The sequence below is a fragment of the Ischnura elegans genome, chromosome 7 (assembly GCF_921293095.1).
Source record: "Ischnura elegans chromosome 7, ioIscEleg1.1, whole genome shotgun sequence".
Lineage (NCBI taxonomy): Eukaryota > Metazoa > Arthropoda > Insecta > Odonata > Coenagrionidae > Ischnura > Ischnura elegans.
In genome coordinates this window covers 38,585,111-38,612,523 of record NC_060252.1, presented here as the reverse complement: position 1 = coordinate 38,612,523, position 27,413 = coordinate 38,585,111, and the positions used below count along the sequence as shown (strand labels likewise).

General features: G+C 41.0%; 1 protein-coding gene across 1 annotated transcript in view; it reads right to left on the bottom strand.

Annotated features, from left to right (window-relative positions):
- Window positions 1–6,080: 6,080 nt before the first annotated feature.
- Window positions 6,081–27,413, bottom strand: part of LOC124161951 (ets DNA-binding protein pokkuri) — a 213,876-nt gene continuing 192,543 nt past the window's right edge. Inside the window, exons 2-6 of the mRNA XM_046538227.1 lie at window positions 14,314–14,806; window positions 13,118–13,606; window positions 11,243–11,599; window positions 10,204–10,453; window positions 6,081–9,659 (exon numbers count right to left, since the gene is read on the bottom strand). Coding sequence (XP_046394183.1) covers window positions 8,933–9,659; window positions 10,204–10,453; window positions 11,243–11,599; window positions 13,118–13,606; window positions 14,314–14,716 — 2,226 coding nt within the window. The 5' untranslated portion in view covers window positions 14,717–14,806 and the 3' untranslated portion in view covers window positions 6,081–8,932. The remainder of the gene's footprint in view (window positions 9,660–10,203; window positions 10,454–11,242; window positions 11,600–13,117; window positions 13,607–14,313; window positions 14,807–27,413) is intronic.

The window sequence follows — 27,413 nt, the reverse complement described above, 5'->3', positions numbered from 1 at the left end:
ATTTAAAAGGTGAGTACACATCAATGCAGAAAGTGGAGGAGAGGATCTAAGCAACTTAAAATCAGCTAGTAGGTAAGTGAATTGCGAAATGGCAGCAATGCAAACATATTTCACCCTTCACAAACACATTAAAAATAATAGTTGCTGCATTGATTTACTGCTGTGAAAAGACATTCAAATTTAACCTTCAGTTTGACATAAAATGCAAATAAATATGTGGCAACATAATTTTTTTGTTGAAATTAACAACAATATACTCCACCAGCTGGCCATCTGGCGTTACCTGGGAAAGACAGCATCCAGAGAAGTGTGGAACTTGGAATTCATTTTCACATAGCAGGATTTTTAGGCATGCTGACAATGGAAAAAACAATTTCCATATAACCTTGCTCGGGATCAGCTTATAACCCCCTTCTCAACATTTATCGTTATGTGAGTCCATACGAATATAGACCAAAAATGCCTAGTGAACTCATACCCCAGCAAAAAGGTTTACACCGAGACGATTGATAGTGAGTGTAGTATCCTTGGAGCTCAGTTTGCCTGCTCCCCTGAAGATGAGCAGCAAGTCGCTGCTCGAAACGTCGGGAGACATGGAAAACATCAACCGATAGAAAACCCGAGACATTTTTCTGCACCTAATTCGCCGGGAGATCATACATGATGTAAAATGTATTTCAAGGCATGTCATTTTTCAAACATTTTCCCGTTACCTGAGAGGATGGTCGCCACCCCAGGCCATCCTATCCCCCCTAAGCATATTCCTAGTTACGCCACTGACAAATGGTAACGAGAAAACGACGCGAGGAACGCGTCGGATGCTGCTAAAAGTAGCACTACGTAGTTTGAGGGCGGGAGATGCACCTGTGTACTAACTTTAGTCGCAATCCGTGCATCCCTATGAAATCTTATAGTGGACAGACCAAGAGACATCCTTTTTCATTAAAAGATAGAAAGAAGATTTTAAAATGAGAGGATCAAAGATTGCTGCATTAAACCCATGCAGCAATGGCAATATACATGAAATAGAGCCGACTTCTAAGATGCTTTCTGTCTTTAGAGCGTATTTGGGGTCATGGGGACAAAAATCGGTGAGATTTGAGGCTTGCATCTCCACATCGAGAAAAATGTGGATGGATGTATCCCTGTATGTTGCCCCGCTTGACTTCAGCTGTTGATGTTGGAGGGCGAAAACCACCCTACACCACTATGCTGAGTTCACCATTGGCTGGCGTGGCATCCAGCAGAGGGAGGCAATGCGTAAGGGGTGTATTACGAGAAGCCAGCCGTTAAAAAGTCAACACTCAACATAACCGAAAGCTACAGAGGCGACGCAAAAAAGTAAACAAATTCTAATGATACCATTTACGAGCAAACCTCCTGGCATTGCATACGACACTAATAGCCGGTTTCGAAAATGCCTTTTTTAGAGCAAATATGATATCGCTGAGGCAAAAATTTGCTAGGTTATAGGCTTTCATCTCCACGGGGAGAACAACATATAAGGAGGTATCCCTGTAACTTGCCCAACTTAACTTGTTGAGCTGTTTCTGTTGGTGAAAAACTACTCACTCTCCGTCATAATACTCTGTTTGCCATTGGCTGGTGCGGTGCTCAGCGGAAAGAGGAATAGCGGAGGGGGTGCGTTACGACTAGCAAGCCCTACAGGGGAGGGAGAATTAAGACTAGCCAGCCGTTCAATGGACTGTCAACAACCACGAAAGCAGCAGAAGGCTAGGAAAAAATGTTAACAAATTCTAATGATACCATTTACGAGCATACCTTCTGACATAACATACGACACTAATAATCGGCTTCAAAGAGTCCTTTTTAGAACAAATATGACTCCTAGTGGCGAGATTTGAGGTTTGTATCTCCACGGCGAGAATAATATATAAGGAGGTATACCCAGTGGCGGATACAGATGGGGGGCGCGCGCCCCCCCCTTGCGGGTCCGCATGTATTGCCGAAAATTGCAAAACCACAATTGTAACTTTTTTATATCATAAGATGGCATTGTCTTTTACATGTTTATAATCACTTTAAATAAAATTTTCATATACTCTGCCTGTGACTTGATCATCTTTTATTACGATAAAATTAAAGACAATTCAAGATATGTTGCGCCCCCCCTTGAGTTTTTTCTGTATCCGCCACTGGGTATACCTGTAAGTTGTCCAACTTGACTTGAGCTGATGTTGCAGGTGGATGACTACTCACCATCCTTCACAACGCTCTGTTTGCCATTGCCTGGCGTGCGGCTCAGCGAAAGAAGGATAAGGGGAGGGGTGCATTAAGAACAGCAAGCCATTGATGGAAGATACGATAAGCCAGTCGTTCAGTTCGCAGTCAACAACCTCGAAAATTCCAGAGGGCGACGCAAAAACGTAAACAAATTCTAATGATACCATTTACGAGCATACCTTCTGACATAACATACAACACTAATAATCGGCTTCAAAGAAAGTCCTTTTTAGAACAAATCTGACTCCTAGCGGCGAGGTTTGAGGCTTGTATCTCCACGGCAAGAATAACATTTAAGGAGGTATTCCTGTAACTTGCCCAACTTAACTCGAGCTGTTTCTGTTGGCGAAAAACTACTCGCCCTCCGTCACAATACTCTGCTTGCCATTGGCTGGCGCGGTGCCCAGCGAAAAGAGGATAAACGGTAGTGAGAGGGGTTGTATTGAGGCTAGCAAGCCATTGATGGAGGGTACGATAAGCCAGCCGTTCAGTGAACAGTCAACATCCACGAAAGCTGCAGAGACGACGCAAAAACGTAAACAAATTCTAATGATACCATTTACGAGCTTACCTCCTGACATAACATACGACACTAATAACCGGCTTCAAAAAATGGTGTTTTTTTGGGGCAAATCTTACTTCCTAGGGGGATAAATCTACGAGATTTCAGGTTTATCTCCTCGGCGAGAATAACATATAAGGAGGTATACATGTAGGTTGGCCAACTTGACTTGAGCTGCTGGTGGACGACTACTCACCATCCTTCACAATGCTGTGTTTGCCATTGCCTGGGGTGGGGCTCAGAGAAAGGAGGATAAGGGGAGGGGGTGCATTACTAACAGCAAGCCATTGATGGAAGGTACGATAAGCCAGTCAGTCGTTCAGTTGGTAGTCAACAACCTCGAAAGCTATAGAGGGCAACGCAAAAACGTAAACAAATTCTAATGACACCATTTACGAGCCTACCTCCTGAAATAACATACCACACTAATAACTGGCTTCAGAAATACCCTTTTTAGAGCAAATCTGATGTTGCAGAGGTTAAAGAGCTGTTAGTTTTGAGGCTTGTATCTCCACGGTGAGACTAAAATACAAGGAGCATTACAGTGCTAGGAACCTCTATTGCTTCGTGAAAAGGCCTCTCCTCGTACTTTTGGAGATCTAAAGCCAGGCGGGAATAAGACGAGACGACCAAACCACATTGGCTGCCTAATGAAAATCCTCATATGGCTTTTTCTAAAGTTTCTCGCTGTGATTTTCACAAGAAATCTGATCCTTCAGTCGTCGACTAATTAGAAATCCTTAGGTTAGATAAATTCTAAATTAGATATCAGCCATTGGTCACAATTAGTGCATGTATTTCAATTTGTAAACCCAAAAAAAACCTCCACGCATCATCAAAAACCTAAAGGTGGCGTTTTCATAATAAGTATGTATTAAAAAGGGATAGAGTTATGTTTTTCCATGAATATTCTTCTTTACACATCTTTGAAACATAAAATTTGGGATAACAGATGAAAATTAACTTCATTTTCGTAATTTTAAAATCAAACCAAATACGATATCATGGTTGACATAAGTTGTCTGTAGCAAGAAGACACACAAATATTTTGGCCCATTGAATCTTCAATTATGCTTTTCTCTGGCCGTGAGTTAATCATGAGAATAATACAATAATAATTATTAATATTATTAATTTATTTTGTTTACTCCAGAAAAATTGCAAACAGGATAAAAACCATGACTCTAGGTGGGAGAGAGGATACCAAATTAACTATTAACAGTGCTCCCATTGATGTAACTATCGTAGCGAACAATCAAAATCAATTTATGATCCTAATCAAATATCATATTATTGAAAATATTGAGTAGTTCTTTGAAAGCTGTGAAATTTTGTAAATTATAAATCTTCGCTCTTCGATTACAAATGGTTGCTGATCCCTGACCTAGGCGATCCACGTCAAATCAAATAGCCCATTTTTCTAAAATTCCATTAAGGTGGTGAAATGCTATGTTGTCCTATTCCACCCACATTGTGTTCACTTACCTTTCCCTGGCCCCAACCACTTAGTTCACCTCCCTAAATCTGCACATGCGGAGAATTCACTACGAATTTAAGAAGGGATGTTTTTTAAATTATAGAATTAATCTTTTGAATAAATTTCAGCATGAAATATTCATCGACAAAGACAAGGATCTAAAAAATATCTTTTTATCCTCAATATATAGTCTTCTATTGAATAGTTCAGTTCATTAGTTGATCTTTTAATTATTATTACAAAGTAATATGTCAAGGAGCAGTGGAGGATCCAGAGAGGGGCTATATCCCCCTTGGAATATCCAATTTATACTGAATTCTGATATTGCTAGGAGGCTACCCCCCAACCCTCCCAACTAGGCCCTTGTGCCTTTCTTGGATCCACCATTGCCAAGGAGTACTAAACAGTGGATACACAGGTATCTTTTCTTGCATACTTTAAGTTCGTGATGCATTTCCATCAGGGCCGAAGTACTGCTGTAGATGGTGGAATGAATGGTTTATGACTGGTAGGAACCAACCCTTGCACATACAATTGTGGTAACTCCTACATGTAGCTCAGTGCATTTTGGGGGAGGAATACTTACCCTTTCCCACACACCTAAGTGGTGGCTTGCATGGTACCATGTAGATGTAAGTTGCAACTATCTCCAAGTTACCGAAGAGGACATAAAATTCATGCAAATAAGTAAACCTTCTTCTCCAAAGTTCCCCTAATAAAAGTATATTCTTGTGGACTGCTCTTGAAGAGTTCCTCCAGGGATGATTTTCTAACCATGAATTTCAATTGTATAATTATTAATCTATAAGGTCTAATTAATGGTACTAATTTTCCTAACATTAAAAATCAGCCTATGGTAGATTTCGTGAGTCCAATGAGGGCTGGCATATCGCACCCACTGGCAGTATAAGAGTTAATATTGTATAAGGCTATGAAGAAAGAAATAATGTCTTGTTAAGTGTGGGTGTAGAGAAGGGTGTTACGTTAATAATCTATTGGCAATCAGTGCACATTGATTCAACCTGTAAGCATGGATTCATTCGTACAACAACTGAGGTCTTAAATTAACACTCATGATTTCTGTGTGTTTTTGGTAGTTAATCATTCCACTGGTACTTGAAACGTTGACTGCCATGCCGGTCATCATGACCGGAGTCGAGTGGTTTCCGTCACGCCACATTGGCCATAGTGACCGGCCTCCGAGTGACTGTTTCAAAGTGGATTTCTGATGCCGGAGTGACCGAAATCTCTTGCTAACATCTGGGCCATGACCGTTGCGGCGTCAGAATATAAATATTTATTTTAAAGCAAAATACAAAAACCCATTTAATGTTTAATAACGCAGGAATAGTTAACGGAATGAAAAACACCAATGGCGTCAGAGGACATATCTACTAAAAACATCATGGCGGTCAACGTGTTAATTAATGGACATGTCACAAAAATGCAAGCAAAAAAGTTTTGATCTCGAAGATAAATTCTCATGAAAGGGTAAATCCTATTCTTAACATGTCAGTTCAGCATGAGAGAAAACTGAGAACCAATAAATGACCAACAGAAAATTCTGCCAATGGATTCCTCTGCAACCATGACAGAATGTCTCTTACTTCATGAGGGTATCATCATTCTCCCAAAATTTTCACTAGCACATATACTCTCATTCAGTAGCAGTAGGCAAGTTGGCTCTTGCTCCAGAAGATAATGCTTTAGACACAATTTTTTCACTCAAATTAAGAGAAAAGGTAGGTAAATGGAGAATTATTGTAAAAAAATGAATAACTAATCTGATGAGAAAAATTAAATTCCTTAACAGTGTATTTATGTACAAAAGTCAACACATTCCATGTATATGAAAGTTTCTTCCACATTAGAATGATAGCTGCTCTTAATTTATACAAATTACAAATATATCAGAGCACAAGATCCAATTTATTTCACATTTTCTTTATAAAAACAATATATATATTTATATATCATTCAACTTGCTGCCTTCATTTCCTTAAAATTTGAGATCTTTCCATGATTAATCATAAATATTTTAGCTCTGTATTAGTCATAATTTTACAGCAAATTTAATTATAAATTTAAGATTGAAAACAGTCCAGTTAGATTTGTTTAATTTTGAAGATGTCTGAACATCAGCAGGGCAAGCACATTACACAAGACTGAGGTGATACAGCAAAATCCTAGATTGCACAAGAATAAATTTTCTCAAAGTTGGCAAAAAATGGCACAAGCATTTGCTATACAATACCTTTAAGGCAGTGAGTTTAGTTCTTCCAATTTGAGCCTAGCTATTGGCAAATAAGAAGAGAGGAAGAATGGAAACCATAACATAGCACAGAACTTGAAACCAATTATGTTGTTAAGTTTCACATCTAGACTGTATCAGATCTTGGAGGTCTTGATTCGATATAATTTCAATCATGTGGACATATTCAGTCTGGACTTCCAACAGTAACATACATAATTATTCATTTAGCCTTGATGAGAGATTTAAATGCATTTAATGTTTATGTCTCAGAATATTCATGACCACAGCAGCTTTTGAAATAATACAAAGGGCTATGGTATTATGTACTCTCAAAAATATCCTTACTCCACTGATTTTGTAGACAAGAATGATATAAGAAATCACATTGCTTCAATTTATCAGTATAAAATATAATAGTTTTAACAAAGCAGCACTATACACAGTATTTCACATGAAACCGGCATAATATTTAATAAGACATAATGCGTGAGAGGCTCTGCCGAATCCCATATAAGCTATTACAGCCTATTGAGGACAGGTATCCATTGTCGTCAAGTGGTATCTTGCACACTAAGAATCCAAGGGTGTGAAACGAAATTAGGCCAAACAAAGCATATCTGAGTCTTCAATGAAAAACTGTGAGTTTACCATTTAAAACATAAATAACACCAGTTAAGACACACTGGCAGTTTGAATTTTCCATTCCTCTTTGAGCAAACCTTGGACTAATCAAGAAGTAGGATAATATATAATATATATGCAATGCAGACATTATTAAAATATGTAAATTATGTATTTACTCTAGAAAGTACATCTGACATTATATATATTTTAAATAGTAACTTAATTGCAAGAATGGTTTTTCTTCACTCTTTGTGGACAGCAATGACTGTTATTAACTAGTGAAACATAGATAAATATGATTTTTCAGAAAAATAATAGAACTAGAAATCTCCCTCTTTAGCTCCACAGTAGAAATTTTTTATACCTTGCAGTATTCCAAATAGAATAATCTTCCATAGTCAATTTGTACATTAAATAATAGGGAAAGTAAAACCTTTCCTACTTTTTCTATTGTCAATAATTAATTACTGTGCTGTAATTAATACACTGCCATTATATTTTTTCAATTGTGTAGCATTTCAAACATTTCATCCTTTTATGCATTAGTAGTCTAGCTATATCACACCAAATAACATCTTACACAATTTAAGATGAACATGCAAATACATACATTGTTCATCCGGCCAACAAAGAGGCCCACAAGATGGGGAGATCACAGAGAAACATACAGCCAACATGTGCTCACTTGCATATCAGGTAGAGAGGACCTTAACACTCCAATCAGCCACTTAACACAACTACTTTTTTAGATTACAATATCATCAATTATATTTCTTCCTCCCTCAAATACCTCTACTACGACTTTTATACAACACTGCACTTATTCCAGCATCCCCAACTTAATTTACTTTCTCCTTCACACAAATTGCATTTACAACCTCCAAAAAGGAGTGAATCACCGTGGAAGACTTGCATTCTTGCACACTTTCATGACAGTTCTCCCATTTCATTACCACCTTGCAGGTGGTAGATATACGTAAATGATGAGAAACTTGCGAGTGGGAAACTACCTTTTTTACATCCCTTTCATTTAAATACGACTGGTTGTACACCCAGTCATATCGTCCAATGTCTTTTTAAATGAAAACGGGATCAGGGTAGAGAAGGCGAAACCACTAAACATGGCACATTGAGTAAGCATTTGCGGAAAAGAGCGCTTACGGCTCAAATTGCTTTCACCGACCCCAGGAGAAGAAAAAAAAGGAAAGGTTAACTTGGCTACACATTAGCTTCACCAATGTTGGTGGGTGACCTGTAGGTTGCCACTAATAACCTCCAAAATTTCCTTTACATCTCCCTTATTTAATTCAGCACTAAGAAAAAATTTCATTCACTTTTAGTAATCCCAATACCTAAAAATTTAAATATCTCAAGTGTAACCCTGTGGAATGCTTAGATGATACAACCATTACCCTTTGAAATCCTGACTGGAACCTTAAAATATTTTTTTTTTTAACCATTAACATTTTAATTAGTTTTCTATAACAAAATTCTGGCCCCATTTAGAATTTTTGTCAGTATAAGCTATATTACAAACAGAAGTAACAAATAAAGTTTTTGTACACAATGGCAGTTTATGTATAGACATTCTGCAAGATAATTTAATAACTCTTGCCTTTTTTCCAAGGTCATGACACATCTGGCTGACACGTCAAGCATCACAGTTTCGACGAATTACGTCATCACATTACACAGGAGGGTTTTTTCGTGAGCGAAGCCAACCCATCCTCAAAAGCAACAATCCCAACTCAAACACACTTAGTGTCCCAGCTCATTCCACATCAGAGTCACTCCTCTTAATGCTCCGCGATGCAGATGACATGTCTGCCTCACTATTGTACAACGAGTGACCTCCGGACGACAAGGGCGATCTCAACGACCCCCTCACACCATTGGAATCAGTGTCCGCACCACTAATGCTCAAGTCTGTGGCCATAACTTCATCATTCTCTTCCGAGTTGTGGTGCTCTGGTGAGTCGGGCACTTCCTGTTTCACCGTGATGGTCACCCCACCAATGTGACAAGCGGGCCCATCGTTGATGGCACCACTGTTTACTTGCTGCCGCCGTAACGAGATGCTTTTGCTGCTCTTCATTTCGCTGTGGTTCCGGAGGTAAGGTTCGCTCCTCTTCCTGCCTCGGGAGGAGCCGTCGGCGTGCCCATTGACGCCACTGTCGTCGCCATCGTCGGACGAGAGAACCCCAGATGACGGCGATGACCTCGAGGACGCCATTCCCACGCTGAGGTCAGTGGGGAGAAGGGGGTCGACTCCGCCAAGACTCAAATCCGTGGCCATCTCTTCCTCATCGTCCTCGGCTGCGTGGGAATTGTGGTGCTCGGGAGACTCTGGTGCCTCCTGCTTCATGGTGATGGTCACTCCACCAATGTGGCAAGCACTGTTGTCATTCATGGTATTGTTGCTGTTGCCGTTGACAACTTGTTGTCTGAGCAAGGAGATGTTCTTGATGTTCTTCAACTCACTTGGATTTCTCAGAAATCTGGAGGTAAAAACATATAATCATTAGTTGGGCTCAGACAAAAGTGGAAGACACATAATTACTTTCCCTTTTCCATGCTACCAACACCCAGGACTTGAAAAAATTTAAGCTTTCTCAATATCATTTTACAATATACGTTGAGGCAAACGAGACAAGACAAATAAGGTGTACACCAAAATATAATCCAAAGTACAAACCAAAATATTGAATGTATTTTCATTCAAGTTAAGAGGTAAACTTAAGGGCCAATGAATATCTTCTGCATGATTGAACAAATAACTTGGTATCGCTTAACATACTTTTAGAAAATCAACCCCAGTTCCAACAACTTTGTACCACTATTAAGCTCAAAGTTGCTTTTGGCACATTAAACACATGATATAGACCTAGTGTCCAAAACTTTATCAGTTAATTAATGTAATGAAATTATGAGTTAACATTTAGGTTATGAGGTAGGTACTGATACTTCAATTTTTCTCAGAAAAGTAAAATATACAAAAAATATAAGAAATAAATGACAGTAAAATTATTTCATAGTACTTACTGGTAGCAATGCCTCTCTCCTTGGACTTTCCTCAAGATGTTTACTCTGTAATAGTATCTTAGGGCCCGAGACATCTTGTCGTAGTTCATGGATAGATGATTCTTCTGGATTCCCCATAGTTTTGCAAGTCCCGGTGGGTCAACAATCTTGAAAACTCCAGTTTCACGATTCTTCCATGTAATAAAGTGGCCGTACCGCTGAGGTGGATCATTAAGGAGCTGTTGCAAGAAGTCCCACAGCAAGCGGCCATCTTCATGATCGAGGAGGAAAAATAAAAATTCATTAGGTTCGTTATATAGTTCACTTACTTAACTCTCATGTGATTGCTAAATAAGCCATACATCACTATTAACATGTTGTGTACTGGGGTATTTAAATTCCTAGGAACGCAGATTCTGGGAAATATGTGCCTATTAGGGCGTAATGGCTTTGTTTTAAACATGGTTAAAAAGCTAACGTTTAGAATATAAGTTTACCCAATCAAACGTTATGATGCATCAATTCATTATGAATAGCGGACAATAACTGAAAACGTACTAACGAATACGTATTGTACGCTTTAAAATTGTTTACGTTGACGCGCCTAAATGACGAGAATCTTCGTCATCCGTCTGGAACGTTCGGGAAAAAAATGACGAGAATTCTCGCCATCCGTACGCAACGTGTTAAAATGACTTCTAGCGATATAACAATTCACATTAGAGGAAACCAAGCTTTGTGCTATAGAGACAGAAGACTATGATTTAGGATTACAATACATTTGTCATATATAATTAGGAACTTCAAGACAAATCTTTTATTTGGAAACAACACTTCATTTTTGTAATTTGAAGTTAGCTTAACCATATAATATGCAATACATATTAAACACTTGCATTTATAGTGTAGAGTGCAACTGTCAAATTTATTCATCATTTCTTCAAAATGCATACATTATGTAGACCTTATTACTATTTTTTTCCCAGAACAATAAATACATATCTATTTAAGTAATCATTCATCCAAAATTGCTTTAGTTATCTTGCTGTGGTCCACTCACTTGTGTTTGGTTCCGGTGTCTCTGATGAATTTTGCACTATTTCCCTCAGCCTTGCCGGTGGTGTCTTGGTGCTTGGTGAAGACGGAACGTGGGATGTTGGAGGCTGAATTGGTGCAACTCGCTGGTGACTACCTTCCGGACTGCAGGCCCTCTCCGCTGCACTACCAGGAAAGGCATCATCATCCCCTTCCTCTGAGTCAGATGGTCCACTGCCAGTGCCAGCAGATCCCCTTGCCGCTGTCGTGGCGGGAATTCCATAGCCATGCTGCTGGTTGCTGCTGTATGATTCTGTCTGAGTGGGACTGCTGCCCGATTGGCTGTCGATGGAGGGAGCTGGGCTCAGAGTCACAGAGTTGCCTGTAAAACATGAAAACATTATAGTAACAATCTCTCTCAAACATGTCCTCCATTCCGTAAAGCATGAGAATGTAAGTCCAGCCCAAGGGAAGGGCTGAATAAGATAAACTGAAGATAGCCGCACAGATAGTATGCAATTAAGCAAAAACAATAAAATTGTGGCAGAATTAACAAACATGAAGTAAGACTGGCCTGAAAGTATGACTTAGGTACTTCTGTTCTACAATGAAATTATTAGGGCAACCAAATAAACAGGAACCACATGAACCCAATAATGGAATGTGCACTGTTTCCAGGCCCAGATTTATATAAAAAGAAGCCCTAGGATACTCCACTTATGAGACCTCCCATTATTAAGTTTGTAAATTAGATTGGAGATAAAATAAATTATTAATGTGATATATGTAGATCAATATGTTAAATGAAACATGTTGTGATGGGTACTAACCCACATGAAAATAAATTCCTAATAGGGTTTAACACTTTTATGATGGTGTGATTTTAATTTCTCTACAATTTGAATGGAGACCCATATTGATCTTGAGGCCCTAGGCCATGGGCAAAGTTTAGAGTTTTTATGTTGGTGATGGGGGAGCGGCAATCCTGCCGGGGATTTAGGAGCTATTGAATATCCATTTATTCCATCCATCCAGTATTCCATAGCCCTTAAGTGTTCCTGAAAAATTTGTTTAAATTAGCCTCTAAAAACAGAATTTCAAATTACCATCTAGGACTAAAATTTCATTTTAGTTTCTGATGTTTTTCTTTTCATTGTACTTGAATGCGCAGGTTTTGTACTTTTTCCGGAAAAACTTGGGAGTAGGGGGAGGGCAGCTTCCCCTGGCCCACTCCAAAACTCCGCCCATGCCCTAGGTCAGGGGTGGGCAATTGTCTGGGATCGAGGGCCACTTTGTATGAGTGGAGGTTATCAGAGGGCCGCACCGTTTACAAGGATTTTATTCATCAGTTAACATAATATTTAATTTCAGAAAAATATATTGCATAATAAAAATTAAACAATAGCGGTAGTTCTATTCTACTTATTTATTTTGTTATTTTTATATTGGTTAGATTCATAGGTGGATCCAGGGGGGGGGCACGGGGGCACGTGCCCCCCCCAGACCCTTAAAAATATGCTAGATTTTTAATACGGTCCCATTATCATTTCGTTCGTTTTGTATGACGAGGTACCCTTGTGCCCCCCCCTGAACAAAATCCTGGATACGGCCTTGCTTGTGCCCCTCCCAGAAAGAAATCCTGGATCCGCCCCTGGTTAGATTTCTAGCTGCTAGCACATTTAATTATGTAATCAATTTAATGAGACAAGTTTACCCTATCACTTTTTTTAAATTCTGTGTCGGGCCATCACAAACTCTGTGGCGAGCCGCATGTGGCACATGGGACACAATTTGCCCACCTCTGCCCTAGGCTGAAGCCTAATTAGCCTATAGTAAAATCCGGCCCGGACTGTATTTCATCGAACACCAACACTCGCCGCGTGCAACAGCACATACTCACCTTGGTGCATGAAGTGGTGTCCGTACGTGTGGAAGTCGTCCACGATGCGGGAGGTGGCGGCAGAGCCGGCTGCAGCGGCCGCGGCGGCTGCGGCGGCCGCGGACGGCGAGGCGCCGGTGGATGCGGCAGCGGCGGCCAGGAGGGACCAGCCGGCGGCGGCAGCGGCCGCGCTGGGTGCGGAGGTGGGCGTGGAAGAGGTAGGGGGCAGGTAGGATGTGGATGTGGGGGTGACGGGCGAGGAGGGCAGGTGGTGGTATGGGTGCATGAGCGGGTGGTGCAGGGACGTGGGAGTGGTGGGCGGGTGCTGCTGCTGGGGGACCGCACCCGGGTGCGGAGGCGCGGGCACTCCGGGCGAGGGCAGATTGAGTGCCGTGGGAGTGGACGGCTGGTTCCGCGAGAGGAGCAGGCGGAGCGCGTTGTGGATGACGTCTCCCGCACCCGGCGCCCTCTCCGACAGGTCGCCCTTTGTCAGCAGGCACATGGCCTTGCCTATGGAAGACGAGACGGAAGATTGGGTTTAGCAACGTTAGTGAACAATACAAGGCCATGCCTTTAAAATTTTTGGGGGATATTCCACTTGGAGGGGTGCCTTTATGGCTGGGAGGTTTACTTGGAGGGGGTTAATGTAATTTATTTATTTCCAGAACCTCCCTTCTCCTCACGTTATTAAATGCAAAAGGATCAACATTGTATGTGACCTTTCTGCTTGTCTCGATAGTGACGCTCTAGCCGTTGAAACTAGTCGACAGCATCAACAAAAGTTTGTTTAATGTTTGCTTCTGTTGCTAAAAGCCTGTTTGCATGAACTTTAGAACCTAACGTCACTGACTTACACTTTGATCTTGAACATCTCAAAACGAATCTCCTTAAAAATTTTGAAGTTATTTTTTAAAAATCTATGCCATAACCATAAATTTTGCCTCGCTTTCCTCCCACCAAGAGAAACAAATCCCCACAGTAAAATCCGAAGATTCAATTGTGATGGATTGGATTATTTCTACACTGAAATAAATACTTGAAATTTTCCATGATTGAAAAATTTATTACAACCTAGGTTTCAATGTTACTACATCACCTTGAGTATGATGTAGTAACATTGAAATCTAGGTCGTAATACATTTCATAATCGTGGAAAATTGCAGGTATTTATTTCCATGTAAATTACCACGAGACGGGAATAAAAAAAACACCCTTACCGTTCATCTGAAACATGTCCATGTCGAATCTGGGAAGGTCGAATTCCTTCTCGCACCACCTGAGGAAGGTGCCCACGTCTTCGCGGGTCCACGCACGGGGGTCACTCTCGATGCCCACCGGCAAGTGCGCCTTGAAGTCCACGGGCGAGAGCTGTTGTGTTGGCGATGGCGGTGGCTGGCCGCTCCCCGGCGGCGGCTGCTGCTGCTGTTGCTGCGCCCCCGCACCCGGGTGTGGCGGGGCCTGCAGCCTCGTGTGCGGCGGGGTGCCGGGGAAGGCGGGGATGCCGGTGGCCGCCGCGTGGTAGCGCCACAGGATGTCGGCCGCCGCCGAGAAAGTGCCCATGGGCATGGTGAAGCGGTCTGCACCCGCGCCCGGAGGCAGTTGTAGCGGGAGCAGCTTCATCCTTCCGGAAGCCGTGTTGGAGGGCTGGACGGGGGGAGCAGAGCCCCCTACCGCGGATGGGAACGGCGCGAAGGCCGCGGTCTCTCAATTCTGCGGGGAAAGAGATAAAGACAAACTGTTAGATTTTCTTTGGTGCTGGGTAAGGGATGCTTTTTCTATGTTACAATTTCTAATATTTCCGTGAAATGGAATGAGATGATGAATGATTGCACATTTCAATACCTATTTTAACCCACATTAAGTTCAATAATAAAAAATTGGAAACCACCAACTATGAAAACAATAAAACATGTCATCCGACACACTGTTCTACTGATCACAACTGACTCTTCCGATTTCAAGAAAAATATCCATGAGATTTTGTAGATAATCTATATATCTATATTTTGTAGATATCCTATAATTTCCATTAGACTCCAATACATTGCGACTTTTTTTCGGGGACTATAAAATAAAATGAGGATTGGTTATCATTTTGTTCTGAAACATAATTTATTTATGTAAGTAAATAAGATGTTCCATAACTAATGATTTTCGATGTTTTATTTTGCTAGAAAGTGTTATTATTTTTAGGATAGAAAATGTACTCAAAATGTATGTAGCCTTCAAATAATTTAATTATCCCATGCTATCAACTTGAATTATACGCGGGTTAAACGCTTGATAACCTAGTTTTATCCACAAAACGGTCAATAATATAAAATTGGCAACCAGTAAATATAAAAACCACACAACCCCGAGTTACGACACATTTTTTCCACTGATCGCTACGGAAATCGCTCCTATTGCAAGAAGTGCGTGCCAATTACCAAACAAAAACGCCAAGGCTGCAGACAGTTTTGGCGAGTTAATAGGGTTGACTGATACGTAACACTTCATTAACGTATACCGCGGAGAGTTCACACGAACACGGAGGCAAAATGCCAGGGAGCAAGCAAACAAATTCCAATTAATCAATAAGATGGAGAGGCCCAAACGTTGACGACCGTGATCCAGAATTGCCGTTGAGGAAGTGATGGGTCACGGATATTGCCAAAAATCCAAGCAGTTTGCAGCTTCAAATATACGTAATGTTACAGCGAGGCTACAACTTCCAACTACGTTACGTGAGTACATGAAGACGAACAAGAAAAATACTAAAAAGAAAAAAAATACTTTCAGCTGGCAATTAAGCCCTCATTTATTAAATAAAATGATTGAAAATTTAATTTTTCATGAAATTTTGGCGATTTAATATTCACCGCTTTACCGCTTTAGATTCAGCGCTGGAAAACTATCTCTCACGACCAAAGACAAGAATCTTTCACCATCGCATTAACCTAATTATATATTATAACCAGATACATTTATAATTCAAAATATATCTACGAGCACAATTTGAAAAATAAACGTTACAGGCCCAACCGTGGAGTAGTGCCATCCATAATCATTATTACAGTGGAGTGTTAAGTCTTGTACCAGCATTGTAATCGTTTCTATAATGAAATAAATAATTGCAATTTTCCACGATTACAAAATGTATTATGACTTAGCTTTCAATGTCACTACATCATCTTCAAGGTTCGGCGCGGGTGATGAAGCTCACCTTGAAGATGATCATATCACGTAGTATCATTGAAACTTAGGTCGCAATACATTTTATAATCGTGGAAAATTGCAAATATTTATTTTAATATGGAAAAATTCTGCTCCGTTACGCTTGAATATTCGGATTTTATTTGTGAGTGTTTCGTTCAACAGATAAATAAATAGATAAGATTCCCTACGGATAAATGAGATAAGATTCTTTTTCAGGGAAAGAGTAACACGAAAGCAAGAAGTTTATCAAACTTGGAAGTGATAAATAATGCGCCCGGATCAACAGGTGGCGGTGAGGGGAGGATCGGAATTGGAATAAAACGAAAGGTTTATCACGTGCCATATCGGATAACCAACACATACGTACACGAAAGCAAGAGAAGCTGCCGCCGTTCCCAGGGGGAAAATTGGGAGAAGGGTTAGCGCCGCACCGAGGTCAGGGATGGCTGAGGTCACACCATGGCCACCACTCTCCCATCCAAAAACGCGGAAGCACTTTCTGAATTTTTATCCCTGAATAATTTTACGGACTGGAATGGTAGACACCGCTTCGAACGATTTAAAAAAAACGGACGCAGTAAAGGCGAAACTTCGTCAATAAACAATAAATGGTAAAAATTTCACTTTATTTACACATCATTTTCGCGGTTCTAAAATACTGAGTCTTAAATAATAGCATTTACGCGGGCGTTTATGAATACGGGTCCTTACCATCGTTGTATGTGTATGTATCGGGGTATGTCCACGAATATCTGGCCTTTAAAAGCGCTATTTTCACGGGTGTTCATGAAAATCAGTTCTTCAACAACGATTTTTGCACGGGTGTTCATGAATACCGAGTCATCAACAACGGTACGCATTCACACGGGTGTTTAACAATTTTGGTACTTTACCAAGGTATATACTCCGGTTTTTGCGATGAATTTGAGGAACTTCAGCTCGTTTTTTTTCAAAGTCCATACACTTTAACGCGGGGTTGTGATTTTTTACATATTTACTGCTTGCAAATTTTATATTATTAACCGTTGTGTGGAAAAAACTAGCTTTTGAAACGTTTCATCCGTGTATAATCCAATTTAACGGCATGTGATAATTAAACACAAATGAGGGGGTGAGAAGCCAAGGGGTACAAGTGATTATTTTCTCAACAGAGATAGGTAAAGTTAATTGCTTAAGGAAATACACTACAACTTGGTTGCCATGGAATACGAGTGATTCTTTGTTCTGTGCTGACACCGAGTATAAAATCAAATGCACTAGAAAAAATATCTAATTGATCTCGTTTGTATTATGTACCTAATTTCTGTACCTAACTCTGTTCAGAAAAAAGAAATCATTTGTACCACTTGGATTCCACCCACTCAAGTATTATTTAACTAGGGAATTGATCCTCACTGCAGGGGAAGATATGAATACATCCCGACATAGACGAGAGGGAGGAAAAGACGGCGTTATGGTGGGGCGTGGAGGAGCAGGATGATGACGCATGCAAAATAGGCCAGCGTGGATGTAGAAGGAGGAGGCATTGTATGGGCGTAAGATGCGGGAGAACGACGGGGAAGAGAGATACACGAGAGCGTGTGTGCGTTGGTTGGATCGCCTCGGGGCGGTGGGCACCGTTCTCTCGACCCCAGAGTATCAGGAAGCGGATGGAAGGCCTGCCCCTCACGGTGTTATGTTAGCTCCCGTGCTATGGGAGGAGAGAGAGGAGAGGCGGACGAGGAAGGCTCTGGACCAGAGAGAGAGAGAGAGGGAAAACACACCGAAAACACCAGCGTGGATGGATGAACATTCAAAGAAAGAAAACAATTTGAAGAGGCCGTTTTACACGGGGCACGTTGCAAAATCTGACGTGTGAAAGAAGGCGCAGTCAAAATTGCGTCGTGTAAAGCGGTGAATTGCTAGAACATATGCGAGAATGCGTGGACGTGGAATGGCAAAATAGCCCCTGTTCCAATTTCGTTCACGCATTCGCGCAATTCCACGCCATTTTAGAAATCAATGCAGTTCTAACCAGCACAATTCCGTGCCCCGTGTAAAACGGCCTGAATAAAAATACAACTATCAACCAGTAGCGCAAACAGTTTACATCTTTGAAGGAGGATCAATGTAGTGCTAGACTTAAGCAATTTCAAATGAGGACACCCCATGATATTAGTATTGAAATTAATTGGATAGGATTCCTCAAATTCATTTAAAAAACCCGGGTAAGTACTTAGGTAAAGTACCAAAATTCTTAAACACCCGCGTAAACATCGTTGTTCAGAACCCAATATTTACGAACATCCGAACAAATAACGTTGTTTAAGATCAGATATTCGTAGAGATACGTGCAAATGCCGAATTAAAAGACCCTATATTCATACACGTCCGTATAAATAGGTGAGAAATACAAATTTTGAAGGAGGCAGGAAGGTAGATGGATAGGCACTACAACGAATGCTCAAAGCAGCGAACGGTGGACAGCATAGACATGATACATTATCCTCGCCCCCTCTTCGGCGTGGTTATTTATTAAATAATTATCAACGGCATGAAATAGTTTAATAAATACTACTCCTTAAATTCTGGATAAAAATTCCGTGGGGGAATCAAATAACTTCAATATTTTGCATTTTTATAATTTAATTTTTGAGAGATGATGGTATCGCTGGCCAACCCACCAACACCCACAGGTCAAAAAGGGAGACACTATTGGCAAAATTTTCTTCGACCAAATCTGCAAATATATCTACGCCTAACCCGAGGGTGAAGTCGGTATTACCGGCAAAACCAAGGCGTCCACGAACCAAGCTTCGCGAAGAAAATAGGTAGCCCATTAAGGTATGCGGACAAACTATACAAAATATCGCACTACGTCTTTTGATGCCGAGAATAGTATCATTTTTATAGAATTAAATTTTCCGAAAAACTAATATGTTCATAATTCCTTTACTCCATTAGGAATTAAGCAGTGAAATAGTATGAAGGTTGTTTCCTAATCCAGCTCGCAGGGTAGAATGGAAAGGAATGGCACGACATATACGTCATGATCCCCAATTATAACGAAGATTACTGCGGGAATTACAATTTTGTCTAGAATGCTACGTTAGAGACAGATCAGATGAGGTGCGTGGCAAGTGCAGACAAGGGGAAGGATTCTAGGAAGCAATATAGGAGATGATAGAAAAGGTCAAGATTTTCTAGACAGGGAATCATGATATAACCGATGAAAATTCGAAGGTAATATCTTACATCACAAGCCTAGGTGTTATAGAGTATAATAAAAAGCTACATGGACGTACCCAGCGGGAGGTACCCCCCAGAAGCGAAAATAAATTTAGTTCAAAACGAAAGTTATGAACAAATTTTCGTTTTGAAGAAAAATGATATTAGTATAAGACATTGAACTAAAATAAAAATTATTATTTTTTCAAGCAAATAATTATAAAAACTAATAAATTTCTGCCGTAATTTCCTTAAAATTTTGGTTTCATTAACATTTTATGAGCAAAAAAAGTTACAACTTGAACGACCACAGCTAGTTTAGTCCCCCCCACCTAGTTTTGATTCTGGGTACGCCCATGCATCACTCAATGGCAGGGCAGGAATTCTCACATCTGCAAAAATTAATGGAAGGCAAGAATTCCAAGGAAGTGGATGGATTTAAGCGGTGAATTGGGAAGATACACGTCCGCTCACAACTGCTAGAGCAAAGGAGGGTTATAGTTTCCAAATGTTTAGTCTAGAATAGCTGTAAAAATAAAAAAAAATTGATCGATCGCGGCAGTTTATAGCGTTAAAAGGATGTCCGCGAAAAACTATTCGCATTCCTCCCCCTCCAACTTCATCTCATCCATCTTTCCCATTTCCTTCGGACTTATTTAATCCATCCGGTTCTTTTCCAACTTCCGCTTGGATCCGAGCGGAAAAGAGCTCGGCGCCAAACAACCGGGAAGAAGAAACGGACGCGCTCCGGGGTTGGCAACCGCTAATGTTGATTCATTTGTTATCGGGAGCGCGTGAAAAAAACCAATTTACCCAAGGAGGAGGGGGAGAGGGAGGAGGGAGGGGAGGGTCCAGCGATAAACTCCCTCTGTAATTTCCTGGGTTCCGACCCCATCTCGTTTCTCCCCGACCACTTCGATTACCGTTGGATAACACCATAGGCAGAATATTCCGTGCGAGGGTCGGCGGATATACGTCCGTGTTGAGGCATCCGAGAAAAGTCTCGGAGCGCATCCGCTATAAAAGCTGTTTTTAGGCTTCCACACATCTTTACGACTGCACGTTTGAAAAGCAAGTTGATACCGCAGAAAAATGAGGCATTTTTAAACATTTTTCTGAACAAGTTTTATTTTTTGTTTTAAAACGAGAGTCTTCAACCCTCGGCACGCCGGCTAATTTCATGCGGCCCCTAGAGGCTTAAGAAAATATTGTATCGCAACTAAAAAAATATAACCAAACATCGACACACCCTTCAAAAATAAATAATATCAAAAACAGTTTTGCTCGATTGAAATTCTTAACCAATAAAGATTATTGCACTTTGAAATTATACTTTTTTCATCTTATTGATGCGGTGGTTAAGTGACGTCGAGCGATGTGAAATCGATTTTTGGCCCTTGCATTAAAAAAGGCCCCTGTTTTAAAACATTCTGAACTAAACATAGATAGGATGGATGTGAATTCAAATCCGCGAACATGAGCATTGAGAGAGGAATACAATAAAATAATTTATTAACTCCGATAAATACGGTCCCCTCGTCCTCTCTAGCAGAAGTTTGAATCACTTTCTGTACGAAACACTTAGGTAATGACTTTAGCACAACTATGAACATGACGGCCGCGCAATAGTTTCAATGGAAAATATCACGTCACCGCGTATAACTATTTCGCAATGCCTAACAATAAAATGACTTCTCAGACGATATATTATTTAACGGCTAGAAAGAAACATTTAGTGGTAAATTAGCAACATTAGATGACAGAATAGGCATTAAATACAATATTAATATTCGCATCCGATACTGTTTGTGCAATTACATCCGAATCAATGTACCTTGAAAGGTAAGTGAAAGTTGATTAACACCACTGAGATAGTTTACAGAGTGGATAATAGACGTAAAAGAACTGCAACGGTAGACTTCACATTTTCAGGCGCCATGCAGCGGAGCAGCGTACTGATTAACTTTGCACAGTCTAACAAAAATTATAAAACTCCACACAATTGGTGATCACGACGGAAACACCGGAAGGCATTGGAATACTCTAAATAAAATAATTAACGGCACAATTTTGAAATCTACTCAGACAGAAAATGGGCGTTAGTGTTCTATCACAACTTCCACGGAAATGACTTGTATACTGCCACGAGATTAAAATTTTAGAGTCAAAATGAATGTTGATTATGCCTTACGAATTTGAAACTGCGAAAAGAGAATTGAGAGTGGAACGCAATAAAATTATTCATGTACACCGATTAATACCGTCCCCGCGTCCACTATAGCAGAAATTTTAATGACTTTTTATAGGTAGGACTAATGTAATTATTTTCAGCACAACCATGGATTTATCGACTCGTCGTACATTAATTTCTAAAAAGAACAATATTCGTAATGAGTACGAAGATAATAGTTTCGTTCATCTGACAAGAACCGGGCAGATAATTATGGTCATAAAGCTTCAAATCTCCACACAATTGGTGATCATAATAGACACACCGGAAGGCATTGGAATGCGCTAAATTAAATGATTCACGGAACAATGTTGAAATCCACAATAACACCAAATGGGCATTAGTGTTCTTTCACAACATCCACGACAAACTTATGTTGCAACACTCACAGAACAGGAAGCGGGGCAAATAATTTCACCCGAAAATTCAAAACCAAGTGTTCCACGAAGAACCACAAACATACCACAAAAAAAACTGGTAAACACTGAGACGAACGAAGCCACGTATTTGTAAACTTACTTATCCACGGGATGTAATCCACACTAGGACGTTCTTCCTTGAGCGTATAACACACAAATTGGGCAGTACTTTTCAACGCGAAGTATCCGAAATTGCAATTCCGTGTTCCTCCTTCTTATCAAAATTATCCTTCAGGTAATCCGTCACTTTTGCTCTTCGCACACACACCAATTTTCTCGCTTTCACACTTGCGGCAAGGACTGCTCACGATCAACTACCAAGCACGCACCAGCCGTAAAAACAGGAACACCCGAAATGCGGGCACCAGCTTCCCTCAAAACATTTCCGAACCATTGATTCACACACCTCCCTCACACACGCGAAGCACACGAAAGAATAGACGAGAAACAAAATAAAAAATGCGCACGGATATTAAAAAAAACACGTTGGTGTCCCAAGAGCGACTCTCGCATTAGCACACCCGCCTAAAGGAAACCAGTCCGTTCATCCGACGCGATTGCATAAGGCGCCCGGAGAACGAGCCTCTCGCCTCCGCCGACGAAAAAATCCGGCGGGCGAACGAGAAAGCCGGCAAGGAACGCAGCCGTTTCCGCCGAGGTCCTACTCGTGGCGAGGACGAAATATCATTGCCCGGATTCGTGTGGCCGGCCTCCTCCGCCGCCGCCGAAGACACGTCATTACGGGGGGGCCGGAAGCTGTTCTGACTGGCAGACGCTGGCTCACTTCCTCATTGGAACAACTTCCCAAATCAAGGAGGGGTGGGTGGGGTGGGGTGGCATCCCGGGCGGCGAACGTGGAAGGAGGGGGGGGTGTAAAGAGAGGGGGAATGAGGGGAATAAGAGGGGAGGGGGTGGGCGGACCGGAGATCGCCGAGAGATGGATAAACCCGAATCTTAGAAGGGGTGGGGTATTCTCGGAAAGGATTTGAAAGGAAGAGGTGGGAGAGGAGGGAGGAGACGGGCGCTTCTTTTTTCAGCGCACGTACACACATGTAAGCGGTCGCAACAGACTTAGGATCGCTCCAAGGGCTCGTTCATGAATTAGTACTATTAAAAATTGTTGCCGAGATTATCGCAACGGCTTTAATAGTGGAAAGAAATACAGTTACATAATACTAACAATATATTAGAACGAAATCATAAAAAAATAACTTTTGAAAAATCTAAAATTTTCGTCTCCGGCTTCGATGGATTAATTTTATCATTATTACTACCATCATTATGTGTGTGATCATTATAAATTTTACTACGAATTTTGGCAGAGAATATCGCGACGGATTTAAAAGTGCAAAGAAATACAGGTAGGTACGACTTGCGACCGTCCGCCTTGCGACCACCCGCAATTACGAACAAAATCATTTTTTTAAATAACTTTGGAATAATCCTCAATTTTTTGTTTCCGAGACAATGGGTTATCACAATCATTAGTATTATGAATTGTGGCAGAGATTGTTGCAACGGAATTAAAAGTGGAATAAATACGCGTACGACATACGACAGACCATCCGATATTACGAACGGAGTTATTTTAAAAAATACCTTTTGAAAAATCCTCAAATTTTCCTCTTCGGCGTCAATGAGTTATTATCATCATAATCACCATTACCATTAGTACTATGAACTGTAGAAGAGATCATCATCATCAGTGGCGCAGCGAGGGGGGTAGTTTTGGGGGATAACCCCCCCCCCCCAGAGCACAGAGAAATTTTTAATTTTAATCCATTTTACTTAATTGGATTGATATTAACAATAGAATAGTGTAAGGATTAATAAAATATCCCTCAGAAAGCCGTAAAACTCACCATTTATCTTAAAATTCCGCAATTTACTAATCTCGCACCTACCGCTTATCCTGGAGGGTATTCCATACCCCCATACACCCTGGTATTATTTGCACCTAAACCCCCAACCTTAACTCCCCCCCCCCCCAGCCTTAATTCCTAGCTGCGCACCTGTTCATCATCACCATCATTGGTCAACAATCCTAGGATTGGTTTGACGCAGATTTTCACTCAGTTCGCCTATCAGCTAGTAAATTTTCACACCTAAGTATTTCTTCTCTTTCACATCCTTCTTTACTTCTACTTACTTAACTTTACTTCTACCCACCATCCGCAACCCGGTGGACGCACTCGGTGGCTTTAAGCTCAGCCGCGAGTGAAGAGATCATTGCGGCGGATTTAAAAGAGGAAAGAAATACAGGTACGACTTATGACCGTCCGCCTTACGACCACCCGAAATTACGGATCGAATCCACGTAAGTCGGCTATTTACGAAAATTTACGTTAGATTTTGGATTTTGGATGAAGTAATAACAACACAGATATGCAATTTATGACGTTTAACTAATCCGACCTGCGGCAAAGTCTTCAGAACGTATTTAGTTCGCCATTCGTGGAGTACCTGCATTTCAAAATCGTCAGCAGGTGCATAATCTGTAAGATTTTCCTAGCAACTGAAAAATCTCGTTCCCCAGAAAGTCTGTACATATCTACACGATATCGGATTCACATAGCAACTAACATCCGTAACATTGATTGCAAGCCATTTAAAAATATTTTTGCTACGTTTCAAGTCCTTACCTCCAAAAACGTCATTTTATAAAAATGTCAGCTTTTTTTCGATTTCAGATAAAATATTTTTGATTTTATATAATCTCACAGCCCAAGTACCACCACCACGCATTATAACTCCATGGGTATCAACAGTGGACGTCAAAGTCAGCTGGGGGACCGCCCAAGACACAAAACATGGACAGATGGGACGCTAAGACCGGCTTGAGACGGAGAACCTCACGATAACTGACCTGACTGACTCCCGCAACGATGACGTGATCGTCCGCAATGAGCACATCTCCCAGGCGGAAACACGAAGCGGCCCTCAGGAGAGAGTCTATTGGAGTCTACAGCGTGCGCGCGGCAACTTTCAATTATTTCGACACATACACACGACCAGCATCGAGCGCCCCCAATGGCTGGAGTGGCGGAGCCCGAAAAAGCGAAGCACGCCGCGCGCTGTCTCGGGCGGATGGATAAGCGACGAAAGGCACTGGGAATACAGAAATGTGTCGTAAGATAGCTGTGGTAAGGGGGTGGGAGGGCGTTATACGCGGGATATTACGAGTCACCACTCTTCCTGCGCCACGGATCATTTTCCTTTTAAACAACCGAACGCCTGAAGAACTACGCGAAGGAGCCGCGGAATTCGCGTGATAGACTTCAGAAAACCAGGTCGACCTCAAGTAAACCCACGGCATAGCGACAGTCAGCGGAATAACCCACACACAGTACATCATACTCATCTTCTACACACAATACGACGTGAGTCCTCGCAATAGGTTGGTGATCGGGGACCAGGAACTTTAGTCAGTAACCTGGAAGGGATATTAAGGTATATAAAGTTTATACGCATAGCCTACGTAAAGTACAGGACTAGTGTACATCACGATGTCCTCTCAGTTTTAACGACGCTAACGCGGACTCGTGGGACTTCCGCGGACTCGTGGCAGAATTTGTCATTCGCTACTGAGTACATATCTTTACAGCCTAATTTTTACCCAAGTCAAGTTATAGCCCAGGGAAAAACGAATGGGCATTTAAACCAACTCATTTTTAAATTGTGAATTGGGATATTTTTTGAAAAATGACATGCCAACATTTCCGTTTTCCGATCCATCGCTTACTTCTCGCGCTATTTGCAACGAAATATTAACCCTTTCGCAGATAAGCTGTTGACGAACCGTCCGTTGATGCAACACAGGACCTTTATCGCACAAGCTTCAGCAGGTTAAAATGCTTCTCTACAGCTGAATCTACTATAATTTTCATAAACAGTATGATCGATGACTTTCCAGTCCTTATTTTGGGCTCTGAAATGAAACAACCCCTCCGCCATTATATTCTGGAACGAAAATAAGTTTTTCAAAGCAATAAACTCGGATTTTGGCATCCGAACCATATGCACACATATAGAATAGGAAATATTAAGCTAAAACTTGCTTCAGGGAAAAAATAGGAATCGTTTGGAACGTCAAAAAAAGACATGTACGCGAAGCGGAATATTTTTATTCTCAGAAAACAAAAACTGGAGGAAATCTAGTCCAACAAATCGGTGCGAGATAATTATCTGTCGTCGCTGATATCCTCAGTAAAAAATCGGGCGCGAAAGCTGGTGCTACTTAGAAATTTTGGCCGTTAAGTTCACTTTACGATGTTCTCGCAGTTTTTACGAAGGAAAACGCGGACTCTTGAGGAAGAAACAGAAGTTGCTATATCCCCAATAAATAATACTGCCACGGCTATTAAGAATAAATCATTCCTTTTCCTCCTTGCCATTCTAACTTCCGAGGTACAGACCACGAGAAAGCCCTACTGGAAGTCTTCCGGAATCAAGGAAGGTCAAACTTTGGGAATTCTTTGCATTTCCGCACCTTAGGAAGAGACTTGATCGAATTCGATGTTCTATCAAGGTTGACCACTCACCTAAGTAAACAAAATACCCAAATATTTATATTTTTTATGATTTGAAATTATCCCCGAAATATTTCGTCCAAGGAGGAGAAAATACACGATTATACATTACATTAGGCGCGGAGTTCAATGAGAAATCCTTCTTATATTCGGCCAGACATTCAGGGACAAAACAAAAGGCGCTAATTTGGGCGTTTCTGGTTTGGGGCCGGATCAAGGTGAATAATTTTCCTCGGCGTTAACTTGAACTTAATACCATTTTTGGCGCACTTGCGATGGACTCGTACAAGCTCAACTCAGGTTAGTCAGCGTCTACTAGCAAAAATTATAAATAGGCGTTGTTTGATATTGCGAATTCGAAAATCATGAATGACTTTTTGAAAATCATTCCTCAGCAACAAAACTGAATACAAATTAGTAGACTAACAATAAGTGGTGATCAGAAGATAAAGTTTCCAACGAGATGACTCATAAAATCCGCCACTATCTTACGACACATTTCTGCGATCCCAACAACTTTCGTCGCTTATCCATAAGCTGCGAAGCTTGAGACAAATATTTGTGCAAAATTTTTGACACGTAATATTAAGGCGTCATGGATCCTACACCGTGTTGCAAAATGCAAGATAGGATGGAGTCTCACTGTTCAACGGGAACGGACGTTGAAAATAGTCATGGAGATTTAATGCAAAATTCTCCTCAAACCTCCATTTTATTCCACTAGAAAAGGCATA